The sequence below is a fragment of the Anopheles bellator genome (genome assembly GCF_943735745.2).
Source record: "Anopheles bellator chromosome X unlocalized genomic scaffold, idAnoBellAS_SP24_06.2 X_unloc_1, whole genome shotgun sequence".
Lineage (NCBI taxonomy): Eukaryota > Metazoa > Arthropoda > Insecta > Diptera > Culicidae > Anopheles > Anopheles bellator.
In genome coordinates this window covers 430,374-453,250 of record NW_026684271.1, presented here as the reverse complement: position 1 = coordinate 453,250, position 22,877 = coordinate 430,374, and the positions used below count along the sequence as shown (strand labels likewise).

The 22,877-nt window shown below is 44.3% G+C and overlaps 2 protein-coding genes across 2 annotated transcripts; both read left to right on the top strand.

Annotated features, from left to right (window-relative positions):
* The first annotated feature begins 580 nt into the window (after nt 1–580).
* On the top strand, nt 581–1,135 carry LOC131214105 (uncharacterized). Its single transcript, XM_058208469.1, has 3 exons — nt 581–749; nt 806–910; nt 986–1,135. Exons 1-3 carry the CDS (start codon nt 581–583, stop codon nt 1,012–1,014), a joined length of 303 nt encoding a protein of 100 aa, XP_058064452.1. The 3' UTR covers nt 1,015–1,135.
* A 5,022-nt stretch (nt 1,136–6,157) lies between these two features.
* Nucleotides 6,158–8,210, top strand: LOC131214104 (uncharacterized). Its single transcript, XM_058208468.1, has 4 exons — nt 6,158–6,440; nt 6,506–6,559; nt 6,735–7,556; nt 8,155–8,210. Exons 1-4 carry the CDS (start codon nt 6,158–6,160, stop codon nt 8,208–8,210), a joined length of 1,215 nt encoding a protein of 404 aa, XP_058064451.1.
* Nucleotides 8,211–22,877: the final 14,667 nt, after the last annotated feature.

Below are 22,877 nucleotides of genomic sequence, written 5' to 3'. Positions count from 1 at the left end.
TTACAAAAGTTGATTGAATTGTTCACACTGTAACTTGGTAAATAATAATCCGAATGTCATGAAACTTTGACAGATGTCGTTTGAAGGTTGGTACTGTCTAAAAATCATAAGGATTCTGTATTTGTTTCGCCATCTATATGTCATCCTGCGAACTTATTGAGCGATGTGTTAAGTAATGACAATGCTTGCAGATAGATCAATCGTGCATCCGCAAGGGACTTGGTGATTCTTTTTCTTTTCTGGCTACAACCGCCGAGCTATCTTGGCCTGCTTCAAATTGGATTGGAACCTGGTGATTGGAAGTACCAAATTTGTGCGAAAGGATATCCACAAAATCATGTTTGTTGAGTTGTTTACACAACTCTTGCCCAGCGGGCAAAGCGTTTCAAAAATTCACCCGTCGCGCGATATTTTTCCCCGTTTCCTACCCCCTCGAGCCCACAAACTCGCGCCGTCGCAAGCGTATCGCGATACCGGGTGGTGTCGTTTCTTTCGCTCCTGAGAACTCGTTTTTTCCTTTCTCGCTCTATGCATTGAAGTCCTTTTGCTGCATGCGTTTCCTCGTGTAAAAGTGCGGTGTATGTGTGTGCGTTCCCCGTTCACCAAACCTGACAGTTCAGTTTGTTTTGATCGCAAAGTTGGTGGTGCGCACGTAAGTACTTGTAAAAGCGTAGTTTTTACTAATTTCGTATTATTTTTAAGCTTACAGTTCGCCATACGACTGCAGAATGTTTCGTCGGAAGAATCTAGTAAGTGTTTCAAGCGTTGTTGGCGATCAGAAATCAGAGTTTTTTCGCAATTGCAGGTGCCGCTCCGAGTGCGGGCAAGCGAGCCAAGCGCGGTGCAGTCGAAATTTGTGAACAAGAAATATCGAAAATGCGGCGCAGGAAGATGCCGAAAATGGTTGCAAGTACGTATTGTGGCAATGTTTAAAGAATTGCGCAGTGTTTGAAGTGTGCACCGATCTTTTTTTCCGTAATTACAGGTGCCAAACGACATCCCGTCTCTTATTGAGTGGACAAAATTGAGTGCCCGAGCTCTTCTCACCATGGAAATTCGAAGTACCAACGAAGGCTCATCGAAGGACAAACGAAGGACCCATGTAAATTGCACATAAGAAGTTCCATAGTGAGATGGCCTAATCTCTCGATGACGAAAATTGGGTATTCGAATTTATTTCTCGAACGTGCCCCTTGTCTTCCTCTCTCCTGTGTGTCCCCTCTCTTTCTTCGTTTTCTCCCATTTGCTTTCTCCCCTAGACAAAATAAAAAAGTTTGTATATGGTCGGTATTCTCTATAATTTTTCATTTTTCAAGCCGCGGATTTCGACTCGTGATATGCCCCCTCTCAGTATGGCGGTTATAACGGAGTAAGCTGAGTTCTGTGAAAATAATACCGGAAAAATGTATGGAGTGAGCGTCCTTACTCCGGTATCCCGCGGCTTATACCGGTAAAAATCGTATGGGCCCGGTGAAAGTTTCCCCCTATATTTTTATTCTCTCTTCCTCTCATTCCATACACCCGCTCAATGAACTGTCAAATCGTTCTGCTGTTGTAAACAAAGTGTTGCATTTATTCAATTTTTTACAACAACGGTTTTGAACAATTGTTTCAATTTTCTGTATGGCACTGTTTTTTGGCAAATGTTTAGCACTGCGTTGTCGCTTTCGATATTCCGCTTGCATCGTCGTATCGTTCGCTCCATCGTAATCGTCCGCTGTGTTGTCGGCATTCAATAGCAGGATGACACTTTGTTCCATTTCATGGTCAGCTGGAAATGTAAACAGATGTGGTGCACTTTCACTATTTGAAAGAAAATACCTATCGAGAAAAGCTTCCCGATGGTTACATTTACTTATTGAAATAAGCAACAGCTTAGAATTCACTATTAAACATTATTTTTACACCAATATTTGTACCTCTTCGAATTGCTTGCGTCGTGCGTCGTACGTTTTGTATGAAACTAAAAGTGGTTTGAGTGGTTTAGTGGTTTGAGTACAGTTCCAATTGTACCAGCTTTACTGGGAGGCAGCACGAGGCGAAAAAACTAGCGTAACGTTAATTTTTTAATGCCAAACTGTTTACGCCTCGGCCGAAACATATACGTTTTGACAGAAGCGCAGCGGTTTGGCATTAATCTGTAATGTCAAAAAACTTACGTTACGCATCGCCGGTCCCCGCAGTTACACATTTACCTACTTTATTGGCCAGCATTGTATGTATTTTATTGACCAGTGTGTATGTTTTGTGTCCGTTGGACTATCCATAAAAACACTCGAGGGAAAAAACGGACTAAAAATGCTTATTTTATGGCATTTGATATAAGGCTTTGTTGAAAATTATAGATCATGCAAAATATTTTAAACGATCATAGCAAAATATCATTTAAAATATTTTTTTAATTACTTTTATTTCTTTTAAAATACCAAATAATTTAATTATCCAGCAACGAACGCACAATTGCCGGGTTTACAATCCAATTACTACATTACATTTACTACATTATTATTTCTCTTACACTCTATCCTCGGTTAAGTGGGACCCTCCACTTCTCGGAGGGTTTCTCGGATTTCCCAACAGCCTGTCAATCGATAATGTTATTGAAACCGACGAAATAGATAAATTTGATGGTGGTATCAGAAGCGATTTGTTTTCCGTAGGTACACTCAGCTCGTAGAATTCACGTTTTTCGGCCAGTTTCCCACTGCCCAGTTCCGTACCGCCAGCGTTGACGTATTCGTTGAGACTCGAAAATATGACATATTCACGGCATTTTCCTTCAACTTCGATTTTTCGTGCACTAGCGGAAGTTGGTTCCGATTTTCCTCCATTCGAAGAATCTGTTCCGCGTTTAATTGCCGGTCTGATGTCTACAAAAGGGTAAGCTCACAATGGTAGAATGATAAAACAACCTTGCGATTACTAACAATACCCGTGGAAGATTTTGCGTAGCATTCTATGATTCTTGAATCAACATTCGTTCCCTGGCACGTTGCTCGTCGTTGTTGCACGCATCGTCCTCATTCAATTCTAAGTCATCCAGCAGTCGTCCAATCTACAACGAAACGGATGCTTATCTTAAAATACATAACCTTGCGTACGGTGCACTCTACAGGCGAACCCAGTATCCAGAAGGTGGCTAAAGCCGGACGGATACGCTAGGCAGGGCATATTGCAAGAATGCCGGACAACTACCCTGCGAAGATAGTGTTTGGCTCAAATCCGGTAAGACAAGTGCCCGGTCCGGTAGTGCCCGTTTTGGTTTCCGGATGGACTACTTTTTATCACTTTAACGACGACTTCCGTCAGTTTTGGTGTCGATCCGAAAACTCGTGGTTCCTTGGGGCGTGACAGCGACGAGCGTTACCGACTGCTCTATCATCGAGTCCCTTTTATGGCAACTGCACAAAACACATACACGCTGTTTTCCAATTTTGCATTGTTTCTGAATGCAAAAGACCCTTTGCTTATTTTCAAACAAAAATAAATCATTTATTTCAACTCTACTCAGAAATATAACGAAGCATACAATCGCATTGTTTTCGTTTGAAGAGGCCCGTCCACACGCTACGATTTGTCGGTACGATTTGTCTGTGCGATTTGTCGTAGCGACCTGTGGAGCGTCCACATGTTTACTATCGCAGATCCGATACGTGGTGCTCTGTCTATGTCTACGCCTACACATATTTATCCACCTTCAGCACACGAACACTTGTATGGAAATTTGACAGATATTAATGCCCGTTTGCTCAGATGTTCTAGATATGCGTCGATGGTCGACAACGTCCATTGTTGTCTTAACAGAGAGCACTCGTGGTTTCTTTAAAAAACTGCACAGTCCACGAATAATGGGTTCCAAGATACTTCACTTGGTGCGTTTTATTCGTATGCAAATCACTACGAAGAAGATCACTACGCGAAGAGTAGTTAAAAAACATCCACTCTCAGTGCCGTCTGGTTTTGCACTCTCCGTCGTTCTTCTCGCCGATTGGTCACGGCCGATCGGTCAACGAACCTATCTTTCTGGTGCCCTAGCGCTCTCTATCGTTGGGGGCACTTTTCGTTTGATATCGCTCGCTCGTTTTTCTGGCACCGGTGAAGAAGTACCGCTCTATTTACAACAACCATAGTCGTTGCAATTTCGCGGTCCACACGCTACGATTTGTCTGTGTGATGCGATTGCAAAAATAAATGCGGACGTGCGGACCACAGCGGACGTTATCAAGACAAAGTGGTCAAACCTGCTTAGGCTTTAGATAGCGCTAACCTTCAAAGTGCCATTCTCTTTGGCTGGCACTTTTGCCTATCATTCATCTTCAGTTTTATCGAAATTTTACAAAAAATTGCAATCTTTATACTAAGTTGCAATTAATTGCACTTGATAATTGCTGAATGTTTTTTACTCGCTTGCTAGTTGCTGCTGCTTGCTAGCTTCTTGCTAACTAACCGAGGTGAAGTTCCAACCAGCAACAACTTCGAACACCGACCATAACAGCCAACTAACAGACGAATGAAGCTCTGCGCTCAAAGTCTCTGTAATAATAACAACAACAATAGCAGAGCTGAAGAGCAAGTTGCTGGACGTTATAAAATACGCCTGCCCTCCGTATAGATGGCTGGGCCCAATCAGCCAGACCACCACATCGGCGGCCAGTCATTATGGCGCGCTCTTCTTGCAGAGTGCACATCTGCTTAGGCATCAACAGATGCCTGATGGGTTATCGGTGGACAACCTCGTCCAGCACAGCGCCGTGTTGGCTCGGCCAACACTCAATTAACTGTCAAACTAATTGTTGTAAACATTTAATCGTGAAAGTATCATTACGAAATGCGCTTTTTATTACGAAACTAGTCGGCTAGTTCGATCAACTGACAAATTGTTGCCAAGTGAATGTTTTAGAAGGTAGAATTACATTTTTTCTTTTACTTTCAGACAATAGTAAAACACTTAGCTCGTAGAACTTAACGAAGGATTCAAATAGTATTGAGTTTGTTTTGCTTGGTCTAAATCAAGTAAGGAACCAAATTTGGTTGCTTATTTAACTTAAAAAACCACAGAGACTTAAAGACATAAAAAACTATCATAACTTGCTTACTGAACTTGCTTACTCTCTTCGATTCATGAAACCTGGCTTCTAGTTTTAGAAAAGATTAAATGATTGTATTATTGCTCACAATTTCGATAGCCCAAGTCAACCTGGCTTCAAAACTATAGTGGCCTTGATCCTACCGAGACTCTCAAGTACGCTTTTCTTATCAATTAATTTTTTTCTCTGCTTCTTAAATATTGCTATGATAATTACCAAGCGTTTTATAGCGAACATTAAAATCTCACGGTCAGACCGAACAATCACGCATAGCGTCATTGGTCATTTAACGCTAAGGCTGTTTTTTATCTTTATGTCCGGTCGAGAAGTAATTTGCATTTTTACTGTTATCTTGCCATTCAAGTAAATACCTTCTTCCTTCGACATCCATATTCAAGTCCTCTTCCGTAAATTGAAAGGGTATGGTGACATAAGGCACGATGACAAGGTTGGAATTAGAGTCAATTCTACTGCGAATGTACAACGAAGTATTATTATGTCGTATCTCATTCCATAGTCCAAGACATCTACTACAAGATATTGGAAATATATCGCTTGAAAAATATCACAACTTTAAAAAAATGTAGAAGATTTCTGCACTACATCGTTCTTCAACAAACGTATAGTCAATCGCAACATTTGGAATCGTATATTTATTTTAAAACTTCCAAGTGATCCAAAGCATAGTAAAATGCACCCTTTATTGAGTGAAATGGATGAAGAGTGAAGGTTTTCCTCGATCATAATCGTCCAGTATGACATTAGATCTCTCACATTCTGCGGATGAGCGTATAAAACTTGCTTAACAAGCAGTTGAGCTTAACTCGTGTTCACGCATTTCGAGACTAGTTGTTGTTTTCAACATTTGAGAAATTTGGAACGTATAGTTTCTTCCATCTCTGCTACCAAACTATTGCCATATAACTAGTGCTGAAATCCGTGTGTAACTAGGACCCTAGGGAGTTGCAGTGGTGAGGATGCGAAGAATTGCAGTGTGTGTGCCGTGGTGTGTTTTTGTGCTAGCTTTTGCTATAGTCACTAGTGATGGAAATGACAGTGGCCCGCTAGTGATGTCGCTTATGGAGAACCGGATGTCGGCAAGCGGAGTCGAAGGTAGTGTCGACCAGGACACCGGCAGCTGGGAGTGTTCACGAGCGGGTCGCTTTGTAAATCCAAACGATTCCAGCTGTCGCACGTATTTGACGTGCATTTCGAGTGGTGCAGACGGCGTACTGCATGTGCGTCAGGACGAGTGCAGTAAGGGTGCCCTGTTTAGTGGGCGTTATCAGCGTTGTATCTCTGGTGCAAACTGTTCCTCGCTCGAGGACTCGTACGCAATCGAGTATGAGTGCAGTGAGTGCGGCAAGTTCGTGCTCCCGACGTCCACCGATTGCCGGCTGTTCGTGAATTGCCTGAAGACGAAGGATATGGGCGTGTTTGTGCCGATCAAACAACGGTGTCCCAACAGAAAGGTATTCTCACCGCTTGTCCATGCCTGCGTACTAGAGGACGAGTACAGCTGTGGGTCGCCGATGGTTTCGGCTCCAGCAGCACTTCTATCTACGCCAATTTTGACAACAGTCACCGATAGTTTGAGTGTACCACGCCCTGGAGCTTACCTATCTGATTTTGTGTGCCTTGGACCAGGCCATTTTCCAGATGAGTCGGTGCCTCACTGCCGGGGCTTTCGGTTATGCGCAGCTGTTGATGACGCGGCAACGCAGCCGTTGTCGCATACAACAAACGGACATCATCTGCTCGTTTCACATAGCTTCCTCTGTGACATTGGGTCGGTGTTCTCAGAGGTGGAAAAGCGGTGTGTACCGGTCGCCAGTTATCAATGTCCTGATGATGGTGTGGAGAGCTTCCGTTGTACAGCCGTCGGCCGCTATCCCAACCGGGATGCGCTAGGATGCGGCAGTTACTACCATTGTCAGCGAACGACGGCTGGCACCTTGAAAGCTGTACTAGAGCAGTGCCCGATCGGAACTGTCTTCTCATGGCTCACGACACGATGTGTTCCGGCTACTGAGTACGTCTGTCCTGTTGTGGTTAATGTGGAGAGTATAGACCAACATGCAGTACCGGTGCACGTAACTGATCCGCTGGATGAGTCTAACACGTTAGCACGTGCGAAAGTGAAAAAGGATGAAGATGACTATGGAAGTCGTTGTGTGACATCAGGACGCTTCGCCAATGAGGAGGACACTTTCTGTCGAACATATTACATCTGCTCACGAGATCCAGGAGGTGCCTGGGTGCAGGTGTTTGTGCGGTGTCCAGCAGGGACTACATTCTCTCGAACAGCTGTTCGCTGCGTTGGCGGCGAAATAGACTCCTTGTTCTGCCACTATCAAACGACACCAGCGACATCCCCAGAAATCACGCGACGCTGTGGTCTCGCCCTTGCGAGTGCTCCAAGAGAAGATCAACAGCAAACCGAAACAGACAACAATGACATTGCATCAGGTGAGCTTGATGGCTGCTATGAGGCGTCAGAGCCCCTCGGATCAGGCGATCGACCGGATAAGGCTACCTCGTTAACATGGTCTGTTACCGACTCACTGATGGCAGACGTAATTGAGGAATGGGGAGATGTTTTGGAGGCCACGACAATGACTCTTCCATACTCTATGCCCGAGTACCCATGCACAGCGACCGGCCGGTTTGCCGACATCAACTCCATCGACTGTCGCTCGTATTTCATTTGCACACACCAGTACAAACAGCAGCTGGAACACCAAGTTCTCGTATCTGTACACATGACCTGCCCGACTGGAATGTTTTTTTCGAGCAACGTCAACAAGTGCGTCATATCGAATCGGAATGCCTGCTAGCGACACTGCATTTCGGTGAAGAATACGTTGGGTATGTTTGCTTACCTTCTCGCAGTGACTGTCGGTGTTCTTTGCGTTAACGTCGACTTAAGCAAAAGACATGTAAGAATGAGGTTCTGGTTTATTATTAGGACTGTAAGTTAATTCATGCAGTTTTTATTTGACAATTGTGAGCTAACTACAGCAACGAAACATATGACTACTTTAATGAAATTTCTCCCATATTGCAGGTAATTCCCGGATTCCGTGTCAATCGACCTCCTCATCTTTAGAAGCTATCCAATAAGAGATCTATTTTTCAATACTTTCATAAAAAGTGAACCGCTGTTCTGCCAAATCTTTATTAATGCGACGGAACAAGTGGTAGTTCGAAGGAGAAAGTACAAGAAAGTACAGTTCACAGTACACCACACCTTTCATATCCCATCGCATAACCTTTGCACAGTGAATATATCGCTTTGGTTGCGATGGGCCTGGTTCGCCAGGCTGTGCCAGGCCTTTTTGCGTTTAGAATTCTCGTAATAACACATCGCTCAATAAGTCCGTAGGATAGCTTATAAAACAACAATATTTTGATATAATTTGTATTTATTCTTCAACATAGTCTCCTTTTAAGGCGATACAGTCAGTCCAACGCTTCTCTAACTTTTCGATACCATGTTTGTAGAACGATTTATCTTTCCCTTCAAAATATGCCTCAGTTTCGGCGATGACCTCCTCATTCGATCCAAATCTCTTTCCCTGGAGCATCCTTTTGAGATCCGAGAACAGCCAATAATCGCTGGGGGCCAAATCTGGCGAGTATGGTGGATGGGGCAACAATTCGAAGTGCAATTCATTCATTTTCACCATCGTTTTCATTGACTTGTGACACGGTGCATTGTCTTGATGAAAGAGAATTTTTTTCTTCTTCATGTGCGGTCGTTTTGCGTCGATTTCAGCCTTCAATTCAATGCCATGTAATATTCGCTGTTGATTGTTTTACCTTTCTCAAGATAGTCTATGAACAATATACCATGACTATCCCAGAATACGGAGGCCATAACCTTGCCAGCAGAAGTTTGAGTCTTTGGGCGCTTTGGGCGGCTTTCACCGGCTGGTGTCCACTCAGCCAACTGCCGATTTGACCCAGGAGTGAAGTGGTAGATCCATGTTTCATCCACTGTGACGTAGCGACGAAAGAAATCCTTTATATCACGGTTAAATAAACATTCCTCAGAATCATCGATTCGTTGTTGTTTTTGGTCCGGTGTTAGCAAACGCGGCACCCATTTCGAACAAAGCTTCCGCATACCCAAATGTTCATGCAAAATGGTAAACACACTGCCTTCTGATATCTTTACGGCCTCAGCAATCTCCTTCAATTTCAATTTGCAGTCGGATAAGACGATTTTGTGGACTTTTTGTATGTTTTCTTCAGTAACTGCCGAATTTGGGCGACCGGAACGTTCAGCATCATCGGTGTTCGTACGACCACGTTTAAAGTCACCAAACCACTTCTCAACCATTTGCCTCGATGGAGCAGAGTCCGAATTACATTTGTCAAGCCACTGTTTAGTTTGCACGGTATTTTTTCCCATCACAAAGCAATGCTTAATGAGCACACGAAATTCTGATTTTTCCATTTTTTTCAATTTACAAAAGTTGATTGAATTGTTCACACTGTAACTTGGTAAATAATAGTCCGAATGTCATGAAACTTTGACAGATATCGTTTGAAGGTTGGTACTGTCTAAAAATCATAAGGATTCTGTATTTGTTTGTCGCCATCTATATGTCATCCTGTGAACTTATTGAGCGATGTGTTAAATCCAGTTATCATCACCAGTAACGATTCGGTACAAGAATCCTTTTCTATTCTGTCGGGGAAGCAGTAATTCGCAAATGGTTTTCCTACTCTCAATGTCTCTTTCTTTCAATTCATACGGAACTCAAAAAGAAATTTTTCAAACTGTTCGCATGTTCCCCCACACTCAGTCATTTAGAAACAGTCGTGTGGTCGACTCATAACATTTCTGCAAGCGCTTTTGCGTCTGACACGAATCCTGATCAATCAATGCTGTCAATTCTTCATCAGCAAACTGTTTTGCTCGGTCTTAGTCTTGCAAGCCAAAAACAAACACTTTTAAATCGCGAAAACTACTTCTGACACTATTTCTCAAAAAGAGCATGTTTATTATAAACATCTATTAGAAAAAGAGTGTTGTTTACATCTATACTGTGTTAAGGCCGGTCCATCGCATGCCATGCGATTGCACAGACAAATCGTAGCGTGTGGACCTGCCTTTAGATGCTTAATGACAGTGTAGCTGTAAAACACATATTTCATAAAAAAAATAATTGTGACATGTAATGAGCAATGCCATCTGTTGTAAAACCGCAAGAATTATCCGGATTATTATTAATTTGAAGTCAAAATAGTTTAATGATGATACTTTATGTATACATTTTGGTAGTGGCGATCATAGCATTTGCCATCACATCTAGCAATCATCTTCGCCTCCGACGTTCGCTTCATATTCACATTATCTGGGTGCCACATGAACCGTATATCGGAGCGTAGAAACGTCAGATCGTTTACGCTTCGTTTGGCAGGTATGAAATATAAAACTGAAATGTCAAATGTGTTTACATTCGTGTTCTTGGTCCGAGAAAACAAAAATCAAAGAGAAATAAATTGATTTCTGAATACTTTTCTGTTTTTTTAAGATTTTGTTGCTGTACCAGCAAATAAGAACTTACATTATCCTCTGTTTGTATACAAAGCGTTTGCTAACGGTTCTACGTGGCCGCCGAGACATAAAAGTGTTGACATAAGCGCAAACAATTTGGCATTTATCATAAATATCAGATCGAGCATTTGCGTTCCGTGTGGCACCCCATTATGACAAACTCTGGACGCGCATTGAAAATTATCGCACCATTTCCACATATACGTACCATCCTATCCAGGACGTCCTATCTTTTTCTGTTTCATTCGACACCCAACCCAAAAAAAAACCTACCTTGTTGGAAAACTTATGTGCTCACTAGCAAGTAATCCATCTTTTTGAGTTACTATACATAACGGCAGACCGGTTACCGACTCTGTGTCAAGCTAAGCACATTCCTTCGAATACCTCCTGTCTAAGCTTCTATTGTTCTGTAGCTCTTAACACCAACACCAACCGGCCCGCGCCTCAATAAGGTCTAGAATGCTGTGCTGTAGGTAAAACAGCACAGCACAACCGGATAACGGCAAAGAAGTCAAAAGAAAAAGTAAATAAATAAATGCCGGTGGATAAAAATGCAACTTAAAGAGCTGTGCTTCAGGCCGGAGGCTTCAGGTCAGAGTGTAGGTCTACATCAACAGGAACACGACATAATTAAATAATAGTTGGCTGCAACCCGTGGAACCAAAACTTACAAAACAGCAACCAAAGCAGAAGCAAAAGACCTATATTAACACCAGTAACATCAATAGCAGGATCAATCCTTGCAGGCCCTTCAGACCCAGGAACAATCATGGGTTAACTATCTGAGCCAAAAGCAGCGGAAGAAGCAAAGTTAAAATCAGCACCAGCAGCAAGCGACATCTACAAGGCGTAACTCTAAGCGCATGGCTCGCCCGTGGGCAATCCCTGTGGAGTTTGCGCCTGCGACGAGTTACTTGCAAGCTTACGCCAAAGTGCGGATAAGTGAGACAACGACCGAAAACTTCGAAAAACTCTGGCATTCTAGGTAGGAGACCGTCTAACCGTCCCTGAGTGTACAGTACAGGTTCCTAACTAACTCAATCTCTCAAACAGCACACGGCCGCCCTTAAGTATTATTCGGTAGCGACTTCAATGCATTGAATGGAATAAATGGATTACGGTAGCGTGAAGTCTCGCTGGCCTCCTCACAAAAGTTGAGAAACGAGAACAACGAACTTGCTCCAGTGCAACTTCTTTAAAAACCAAACAACGCCATGACAGAAAAATCTAATGAGGATAAAGAATATAACGAAAAGAATAAAAAGATAGCATGGACAGAGATCCGATTTACAGAGATAAAAACAAACAGCAGAAAACCATGGATTCTTTTAGAAGATCACGTACGGTGGATGGCGAAAAGAAGTATAGCTCCTGCACATTTGAATAATATGTGAAAATACTTACTACTTGTTGGGACCTATTACAATTCTCAAACTCGTTTACGGAATTCATTCGAAAGTTCATCTGAGTCCATTTTGTTATCGCAGCAATCGATCGACTTTCCGTACGGAAAGGATGAACTTTCCGTGGCGGGAGCTTTCAACTGGATGCAAATTTGCAAATAGGGCGAAGAGATTCGGGTAAGTTTGTTTCTATTTCGGAAAGTAGGGTCAAAGACATTTCCCTTGAGATGCGAATTTTTTTCTTGAACCCGCAACAACATTATTACATGAAAGAAAAATCGATTGATCATTTTCGATTTTGGGCACCCTTACCCTGGTGATAAAAAATTCAGTTTGTCGGATTTACATCGCAATATTTTGTGATGAATCGTTATATTTTCAGCATTTTTGTTTACAAAAATGCAGCAGAATGGCAGTTCGTACTCGAAGAGCTTGACAAGCTTTCACATTTATGCTTTTTGGCACATTTTAGCACATTTAGCATTCGGAGCTTCTCGAATCCAAAACCGTGATACCGACCATCGAGTTCGACAAACGAGTACGAGAAGTTCACTCGAATCCGCCGTACGAGTTCTGTAATAGGGGGGTATGTCGGGTTTATGGCTTGGCCGACACATGAACATTTTGACACAAGCACAAACAGTTTGGCATTTATCTGAAATGCCAGAAAAACTATTTGTGCATCGTGTAGCCCGGCAGCATAAATTACAGCCCAGCCCCAGCGGGCAAAAACCGTCGCGCGACCTCTTCATAAGGAGGATGTCGCGTCTGTATTGGAAATTAAGCAGAAGCGTGACCTTGCCCCGCGCTGCAACGCTTCGTTATAAACCCAGCGGGCAAAAACCGTCGCGCGACCTCTGCATTAGCTTCTGCGTAACGTCTGTATAGGGAAATTATAAAGAAGCGTGACCGCGCTGCAACGCTTCGTTATAGAGAACGCTTTAGCGATGTGTGTGTGTGTGTGTTAGCCCTATTCATCCGTACCCTACCCATTCATACTCACCGTATCACACATTCATACCCTCCGTTTCGGATCTAAATACGCATCACACGCGGTTTAAATTTTGAAACCATTATTTATTATTTATGAAACAAAACACAATAAATAAACCACTATACCTACCAATACATTTTTCAGCCGTCCTACGGCACCGCAGCCCTATGCAGCACTGATTTATTGATGAAGACCCGTTGTTGGGTTCGGTCAGCCGTCGTCACCTGAAAGTAAAAGAAGTATCAATATTCTTTCCAATTGATCAAGCGATCGGTTTATTATACTTACCAAGCTGTGTAGAAACGATTTCGGCAGCTGCAACAAGCAAAAGAAACAGATTAATGTCGAAAAACTACGCCACTCTGCGCGAACATGACGAGCGATCTTTGATCACTCTGATCGCCAACAACACTTGCAATACTTACCAGATTCTTCCGGCGATACATTCTGCAGTCATTCGGCGAACTGTGAACTGAAAAATAACAAGAAATTAAATTAAAATCAACGCTTTTAACATATACTTACCACCAGCGGCACCACCAACTTGCCTCGAAACTTCGCGATCAAAACAAACTGCGAACTGTCAGTTTTGGTGAACGGGGAACGCACACACATACAAAGCGCTTTTACACGAGGACACGAGGACAAAAAAGAATGCGAAGAGCGAGGAAGAACTCGAAGAGTGCGAAGAGGGAGAAAGGAAAAAACGAGTTCACAGGAGCGAAAGAAACGACACCACCCGGTATCGTGCTACGCTTGCGACGGCGCGTGTTTGTGGGCTCGAGGGGGTAGGAACGGGGAAAAATATCGCGCGACGGACGAATTTTCGAAACGCTTTGCCCGCTGCCCAGCGGGCAAAATCGCGCGACTTTTCCCCGTTTCTCCCTGTTTCTTCGTGCCTCACCCCCCCTCAGGCCCACAATCGAGTCCGGACTCGTTGTGTCTCGCAACTTCATCGACTTGTATCAACCGCCATCCTTTTTCCACGTGAGCGAGAGGATTTTCGTTCTCCCTCTTCTGGGTGTTTGTCGATATTTGACTGCAACATTAGGACTTTGACGATTTTAGCGAAAGTTGCACATGCAACGCTCGGTCCCCATCGAGGTGGTCAAATAAAAAGTCTAAACTTTGTGAGTTCTTTTTTTGTAATTTGGCCTCCTTAACGCTCCTTTTCGATCAAAGTTAGTCTTAACTGTGATCATTGCAAAATATTACTGACCGCCCAGCGGGCAAAGCGTTTCAAAAATTCGTCCGTCGCGCGATATTTTTCCCCGTTCCTACCCCCTCGAGCCCACAAACACGCGCCGTCGCAAGCGTAGCGCGATACCGGGTGGTGTCGTTTCTTTCGCTCCTGTGAACATATTTTTTCCTTTCTCGCTCTGCGAATGGACTTGGGTTTGGCGCGTGCACCACTTGTGTAAAATACACGGGACGCTCAACGCTGGCACTTATGTGTGTGCGTTGGCCGTTGCTTAACAAAACCGCCTGTGCAGGACCGTAAATGCACTGACTATTTTTATGAATTTAAGCATTTCAGAAGGGATTTAATATAAGTTAATTTATTCAGAAGGAATATAACAATATTCCCATGATTTACCTTATGTTTTTTGTCTCGATCTGCCATTTCTTTTTGATAATGTTTCAATGTAAGAAGAGCTGCCATCGCGACAGATGAACAATCTTCACATGGTATTTCACAATGTTTTTAAATATATATCCGTTGAAACCCGCAGAAAAACGTTCTTAAAATACATTATAATTCACATAGAGTAGTTGATTGTTGATTGCATACCAATGAACACCATTATTTAATGATTTTTTTGAAATTTGTTTTGATTGAATCCCACAATTTTCGGAAAAATATTACAAAAGATATTTAAAGCATGAGCAGGCAACACTGCCGGTTCAATTGACAGACCGACCGCGGTTTTGTTTACATTTGGAATGCTTCGAAGCAAGCTAGTGCGGTGCGCACGTAAGTACTTTTTTTTTTTTTTTTTTTTTTTGTTAAGGAAGGAAGAATCGTCCAACGCCCCTTTCTGGGGACGAAACCTTTCGGTTTCTCGTTGTGTGAGGAGCTGAAGGCTCCTCACCACGATGGCTGGTCCCCACTCGCTCCGGGTACCGCAAAACCATGCCGGACTTCTACCAACTAAACTTCCTCCCGGACAGCCCACCGCACCACCCGGCTATCGGCTCTTGCCATTACTACGGGAATGGTGCGGTATAGGACTTGCCCACTACTGGATGCGTGGTTTCTCAATCTACTTTCTCAACTAGTCAAGCGAGTCATTAGGGAACCTGAGTGATCAGGACCCTTGATGTAGCATCCTCATCTATTTAGCCTTGCGCTAATTCTTACCCTTGGTGGACTTATCAATGACCATTCTCGGCCTAGTTTCATCATTACTATTCGGGCAAAGCTTTTTACTCTGCCGAATGTTTCCTTGTCTATGATCATTTCTGCGATCATGTTGTCCGGGTTTAGGGCATTCCCACTTCTATCAGTTAATGCTAGTCGTTCGACTGCATATCGGGGACATTCGAAGACCACATGTTCGGTTGTTTCCGACTTGTCTGTGCAATTCCTGCACATTCGACTATCGGTGTGTTTCTGCGTGGTGAGATACTCTTTAAAGTATCCGTGCCCTGTTATGATTTGAGAGAGGAAGAAATCCACCTCCCCGTGTTTCCTTGTGTACCACGGCTTTATGTTAGGTATTAGTCTATGAGACCACCTAAGGAAACGGCTGCTGATCGACGAGTCCCATCTTTGCTGCATCAGCTCATAGGTCCTCTGTCTTTCTTCTTTCTTAATTTCCGCTATTGGGATTGTATCCGTTTTGCGTCGTTTCGCGACTCTGACATCTTCTCTTATCAGAAGAGTCGTTGGGATGACACCTGCTAGTACACATGCTACAATTCCGCTTGTAGTGTTAAAAGCAGATGCTATCTTTATTGCAAAGGTCCGATTCAACTGGTTGATCGGCTTTCGGAAGTACAGATGCTCTTGTCCTTCCCTACCTCTGCTTGTCAATCGGCCGGTGGCCGCATCTTCTCCCCAGGCGGGTGCCCCGTACCTGAGGATTGAGTCCGCTACTCCGGCAAGTATTCTTCTTTTGCTTGCTACTGGCCCCTTGTGGTTATGTAGCAGCTTCATTATTGCTCTGCTGACCCTTCCTGCTTTATTGGTGATATAATCGACGTGTGGTTGCCAAGAACCTTTGTCGTTAATTATCACCCCGAGGTATTTAAGGTTCCTCTCCGTTGCCACCTGTTCTAGGTTCGGCATGGTTATGTATACCTTTGCATGTTTATCCCTCAACGTGCTGCACGTTACTACCTCTGTTTTGGAGTAGGCTAGTTGTAGCGTTCTGCTTTTTAGCCATTGTTCTACGATGATCACGGCTTCTCGTGCCGTCTCTGCCGCCTTCAACTTGGTTGGCGCATGAATTGCCAGCACGATGTCGTCTGCATAGCCTACAATCCTTACTCCATGGGGGAGAGGCTCTCTTAGCAGATCGTCGTACATGACGTTCCATAACGTTGGTCCCAGGATGGATCCCTGCGGAACCCCAGCAGTTACCTCTGTTCCTACAATGCCCTGGTTGGTATCGTAGGCGAGGTGACGGTCTTCAAAATAACTGCCAAGAATGTTATACAACATTCTAGGAGTTCTCCGTTCTCGTAGAGCTGCAGCTATTCTGTCCCATCTGGCGGAGTTGAATGCGTTCCTGACATCCAAGGCAACCAGCATACAAACGCGGTCCGTAGAGTTTCTGGAGAAACCCATGTCCCATGCCTGTCTGCAGTGCCCTAGAACGGTTTCGATGGCCTGAGTCGTTGACTTTCCTTTCCGAAATCCGAACTGCGCTGGCGCCAGGTGCTCTCCGTCCTCGAGGTGTCCACTTAGTCTATCCAGGATTACTCTTTCGAAGACTTTCCCGACCGTATTCAGCATACATAATGGTCTGTAGCTAGACGGTTTCTCTGGTGGCTTGCCTGGTTTCCTTAATAGGACCAGGCGTTGTTTCTTCCACTCGGTTGGGAAGTATCCTTTATCGAGGCATCGCTGATACAAGTTCCGGAACACTCCCGGATATTCTCGGATAGCTGCAGCGACGGCGATATTCGGTATGCCATCCGGCCCTGGTGCCTTCCTTTTTGGTAATCTATTCGCTATATCTACCAGCTCCTGTTCTGTTACTTCCGCAACATCGCCGGGCTCCAATAGGTCGGGATCCCCCCATTTGTATGGGGTGTGTTGTGGAAATAATTCGTCTACGATTTCCTTTAATTTGATCGGGCATCGTTCCGGAGGTTGTCTGCCACCGCTGAGTTTAGCCATCACCACTTTATAACCCTGGCCGAATAAATTTTCGTCAAGGCTTTCCTGCAGCTCTTCGAAGCATCTCCTTTTGCTTTTCCGTATTTCAGCTTTCAGTTCTCTCCTACTGATTTTCAGTAGAAGAAGTATAAACGTACTGAAGATGGGGTTAGTCACCCGCTTTAGCCATCTTCTTAAATATGAGCAGTTCGCTCTTAATTCTGCAATTTGTTCCGACCACCAGTACACATTTCTGCGGGTGTTACTAGAGCCGACTCTTTTCATGGAGAGATCGCAGGCATGTGATAATGACGCTTTGATCGATTTAGCATCGTGTTCCTTCACGTCAAAACCAGACCACCAAAGGCTTTCACTAAATGCTTCTGCGTCGAAATTCTTTGTGTTCCATTTTATCCATGGGCTCTTTCTCTGCTGTTTCGGTGTACCTTGATCGGCTATTACCTTTATGGTATATCTCAGTGCGGCATGGTCGCTTGCCATGTACTCTCCTGAGACTTTCCAAGTTTGATCATCAGTCAGTTCCTTTCCTACGAAGGTGATATCTATGAACGAGGTGTCACCTCGTGTCCCGTGGCCTAAGAATGTCGGCTTGTAACCCGTGTTGAGCAGCCGCATTTCAAGCTGTTCTGAAACTGCCAGGAGCTGTTCGCCTCTCTGGTTAGTTATGCGGCTGCCCCATTCCGTAGCCCAGGCGTTGAAGTCCCCTGCTATCACTACCTTCTTTCTTTCATGTGCCAATGTGGTGATGAGATCGAGCATCGCTTCGAACTCAACTGGTGACAGACTGGGTGGCGCATAACAACTCACGAACAGGATGTTATTGATGACTGCGGCCGCAATCCCTTTGGTATTATTTGCGACCACTTTCTGGATAGGGAAGCTGCCCAGTGTTGCTATGGCTACGGTCCCCTCTGGATCTGCTACCCATTTGGGGTCGTTTGGTACACTGTATGGGTCTGAAATCAGAGCTACATCGATGTCTTCCGCCGTCATGCTCAAAATCAGTAGATTTTGAGCAACGCTGCCATGGTTGAGGTTTATTTGGAAAACTTCCATTGGGAGCATCCAGTTCCTCCGATGATGTGGCCTTCAGTGTTGCATTTCACGCAGTATGTGCGTGTGCAGGCCTTCGACTCCTCATGGCGGGGTTTTCCGCATCGGAAACAGAGCGCTTTGCGATCTGGGCCCTTGCAGTGGCTCTCAATATGCCCGATTTCCAGGCACTTTCGGCATCGCGGCATTCGGTAGGAGACCGTAATCTCAGTCGACGTCCATCCGACAAGGATCTTCTTGTTTTTCAGTCCTTCGACCTGGCTGAGTGGTACCTTGAAGAAGGCCACATTCACTCCACCTCGGGTCGATCGAAGGTAGATGCTCTCTTCTGTGAGAGCGAGTCCAAGCTGCTCATTTGCAGCTGTGGCCAGCTCCCCAGCGGTTGTGAAGACATCAATGCCGCTGCAGGCCATCTCCTGCATTGGCGTCATCGCCTTTACGTTGGCTGTTTCTCCGCATGCATTCTTGATGGCCGCCTGCAGAGCCGCTACGTCATGGGTCTCTTCATTGAGCTCAATGACTATGCCTTCTGATCGGTAAGCTTTTCTTATCAGCTTTACATGAGGCTTAACAGCCTCAGTAAAAGCCTTATCGGCCTTGGCTTCTTTGAGCGTGGCCATCAGTTTTCCCGATTTTCACCCTCGACTAGTAATGCCGGGTTTTTCGGGCGATTTGCCTTCTTTGCTTTTTCATTTGTCGCAGGCTTTGTTGCCTGCTTTGTCTTCTTCTTTTGGGCCAAGCTCCATCCACTGAGCTGCTGGGAAGGCTTTCCCGCTTGAGGCAGAGATGGGTACTCGTCTCTACATACTACTTTTGTAGCCACTGATGGGCCCGCTGCTTCCTTTAATCGTGCGGCTAGATTTGAAATCTTCTCGGTGGAAGGCTTCTCGGCCGCTTTGGACCTTGCCACTTCTTTTTTAAGGAGCTGTACCTCCTGTGCCAGCTGTGTGACTGATTCGAGAAGTCTCTCGATCAGTTCGTCCTTTTTTGCCATCTTCTTTCTTGCTTGCTCTTCTTTTTTCTTGTCCTTCTTCATTTCATTCATGAACATCGTCATGAACTCGATGATGATGGGTTGGTTAAGACCTCCCATCTTCTTAACTTTTTCCATGAAAGAGGGTGATATTCCGTCCTCGCTTCTCTGGTCAGTTTCTTCTTCGGCCTCAGCCATACTAGTCTCTACTCCTCCATCGTCGGTCTCCGCATCAGATTCTGATGGCATGCTTCTCTTCTTTTTCTTCTTAATTCTCCGCAATTCTTCCTCAATTGTCTTACCGGAAGACATCTCCGGTTCTGACAGATCCGGTGGAGAGGAAATTGGTCGCTTTTTGCGACCCATCCCTCAACGCACCTGGAATTAGAAGTACTGCACCTGAAAATAAATTCCCTAAATTATCCTTCCTTTGATGACTTTGCCCACTTTAAACCGTCAAGTTGGAAAAAAAATTGAAAAATTTCAAACTTGAAAGCTTGAAAAGCTTGAAAAGTTTCAAGCTTGTTAGTTTTCACCCGTTTAGTACTACTTTTTTCCGCTAGGCGGCTAATCCGCCACCTGTCCTTTGCACCGTCTCTGGCAACAGCTGTCAAAAGACACGCGGTACTCGGTGGCGTCCCCCACCGAAAACCTTAAAAAATCGCTGAAAATTCTGCCTTCGACCCGGCTTTTCACTACCGGTCGATTCACCACACTGCTTTTACTGTTTTTTACGACTTTCCGGAAGTTTCCGGCCCACACAGGGCGCAGCAACTGCGTGGATCGCTCCTCACAGCGCTAGCGCTACGCTTTGGGGCCGTAACTCCTAGATGCTAAAATTTCACAATTTCCCGCAGGAAAAACGATAAAATCGACTTCTTTTGTGTTTCCAAGCACGCCGCAAGCACTTTTAACGCCACGGTCCTGCTCAAAAAACACTTTTCAGCACTTCCTTGTAGCACTTGTTTGCTTGAGACGGGAGCCGTCAGCTAAGCGTCCGCTTCGTCCAAACGTCAAACTGCTTCTCGCGCACGTAAGTACTTGTAAAAGCGTTGATTTTTATTATTAATCTGTTTCTTTTGCTTCTTGCAGCTGCCGAAATCGTTTCTACACAGCTTGGTAAGTATAATAAACCGATCGCTTGATCAATTCGAAAGAATATTGATACTTCTTTTACTTTCAGGTGACGACTGCTGACCGAACCCAACGACGGGTTTTCATCAAAAAATAAGTGCTGCATAGGGCTGCGGTGCCGTAGGACGGCTGAAAATGTGTTGGTAGGTATAGTGGTTTATTTATTGTGTTTTCTTTCGTTAATAATAAATAAAGGTTTCAAAATTTAAACTCCGTGTGATGCGTATTTAGATCCGAAACGGGGGTATGAATGTGTGATACGAATGGGTAGGGTACGGATGAATAGGGCACACACACACACACACACACATCGCTAAAGCGTTCTTTATAACGAAGCGTTGCAGCGCGGTCACGCTTCTTTATACCATCACTATGCAGACGTTAACAAGAAGCTAATACAGAGGTCGCGCGACGGTTTTTGCCCGCTGGGCGTTTAGTACTGATTTGAGAAGAAAACACAAAAGTAGAAACGCCTTTTGAATAATTATTTTGGTCATCGTAATCGACTCAAATTCTACTGTGATTCAGCTGTTGTGACTGAAAATTTTTTGACAGCTCAGTTTGTTTTGGTTCGATCGCAGCTGGCAGTATGGGCAAATGTGCTAGTGCAAAAAGGTAAGTTTTTCGGTATTTTTCACATATTTGCAGTGAAAAACGCATACATATATTATCATAAATTGATAATTCTTTGTTTTTTTTCAGTTTGCAGCAGCGGAGCGCCGAAGAACTTTCGCGGAAGAGCCGGGGAAAAACTTCATCGGCAGCAGCATCATCGAGGGATCGCAGTGATCATACTTTACTTTAGTGAATTAGAGGTGCAGAAAAAGAACAGAATTGTGTAATTGTGTAGGTAAATTCAGTAAAACAGCTAATATAGTATTTGCGAGTGTGAGTTGAATATTTTTTCGCGCTGGGATAATGCACTCCGGACGTTGGGATTTCTGGAGTTACAATGAAAGAAAAATAGAAAAAGAACATGAAAGTCACACGCGACATGCCAAAAAGTCACGCTGCGACGTTCGACGACAGCACTAGCACATTTGCCCGTACTTCCAGCTGTGTTCGAACCAAAACAAACTGAGCTGTCAAAAAATTTTCAGTCACAGCAGCTGAATCACAGTAGAATTTGAGGCGCTTACGATGACCAAAATAATCATTCAAAAAGCGCGTCTACTTTTGTGTTTTCTTCTCAAATCAGTAATAAACGGTCTATTATATTTTGCAATGATCACAGTTAAGACTAACTTTGATCGAAAAGGAGCGTTAAGGTGACCAAATTACAAAAAACGAACTCACAAAGTTTAGACTTTTTATTTGACCACCTCGATGGCGACCGAGCGTTGCATGTGCAACTTTCGCTAAAATCGTCAAAGTCCTAATGTTGCAGTCAAATATCGACAAACACCCAGAAGAGGGAGAACGAAAATCTTCTAGCTCACGTGGAAAAAGGATGGCGGTTGATACAAGTCGATGAAGTTGCGAGACACAACGAATTTCGATTCGAGTGTGGATCTGAGGGGGGGGGGGGGGGGTGAGGCAAGAAGAAACAGGGAGAAACGGGAAAAAGTCGCGCGATTTTGCCCGCTGGGTCCTTATGAAGAGACCGCGCGACGGTTTTTGCCCGCTGGGAGGGAGAAACGGGGAAAAGTCGCGCGATTTTGCCCGCTGGGGTTTGTTTCGAATGTCTAACGGGGCTTTGAACACAGCACCACCAACAGCACAGGAGAATGCAGAACACATAGCAGATGCGCCAATGGAGGATGTAGTAGTGGCTACTAGCTCAGGTACGAATGACGAAAGGCCCCCACACACCGCGGACGTTAATTACGTTTCGACGCGACACTTTTTCGGACCTTTCACACCGGTTACGAACGGGGGCGACAGGCAACGGAGAAGTCTTTCGCCCTGTCGTTCGGGCGAAAACAATTAGACATCTTGGGTAGTTAAAAACTAATCGAAGATTACTCAATTGACGTTTTTTTTTGTATCACAAGTATGCAAGACAATTTTAACTCAATTATTACTTGTAATACAAACACATATTCATCATGAAACTATTTTAATTCTCGCACCAAAAATACAATGTGTCTTGAACTTCCAAATATAAACACAAATAATCTGTCAAAATACAAGACTTCGCCTCACTCACCCAAAAACCAAGTATATGAACCTTGGCCAAAGTTTTAAGGCGACACAAAAGGAGCGCTGGATTTTTATACAGAGTTGCGCCGTCGTACGAAGTTGACGTCGACACCGATGTGAAGGGTCCCATACAAGACAACGCGTTTTCACGCGTCGCTTGCTACGCTACGT

Excerpts from the sequence above, each read along its gene's own strand:
- LOC131214105 (XM_058208469.1), top strand. The coding sequence starts at position 581 with ATGTGTGTGCGTTCCCCGTTCACCAAACCTGACAGTTCAGTTTGTTTT. Across the intron at positions 750-805 it reads TGTTTCGTCGGAAGAATCTA|GTGCCGCTCCGAGTGCGGGC; the intron begins GTAAGTGTTTCA and ends TCGCAATTGCAG. Across the intron at positions 911-985 it reads GATGCCGAAAATGGTTGCAA|GTGCCAAACGACATCCCGTC; the intron begins GTACGTATTGTG and ends CCGTAATTACAG.
- LOC131214104 (XM_058208468.1), top strand. The coding sequence starts at position 6,158 with ATGTCGCTTATGGAGAACCGGATGTCGGCAAGCGGAGTCGAAGGTAGT. Across the intron at positions 6,560-6,734 it reads AACGGTGTCCCAACAGAAAG|GCCATTTTCCAGATGAGTCG; the intron begins GTATTCTCACCG and ends GCCTTGGACCAG. Across the intron at positions 7,557-8,154 it reads CAACAATGACATTGCATCAG|GTAATTCCCGGATTCCGTGT; the intron begins GTGAGCTTGATG and ends CCCATATTGCAG.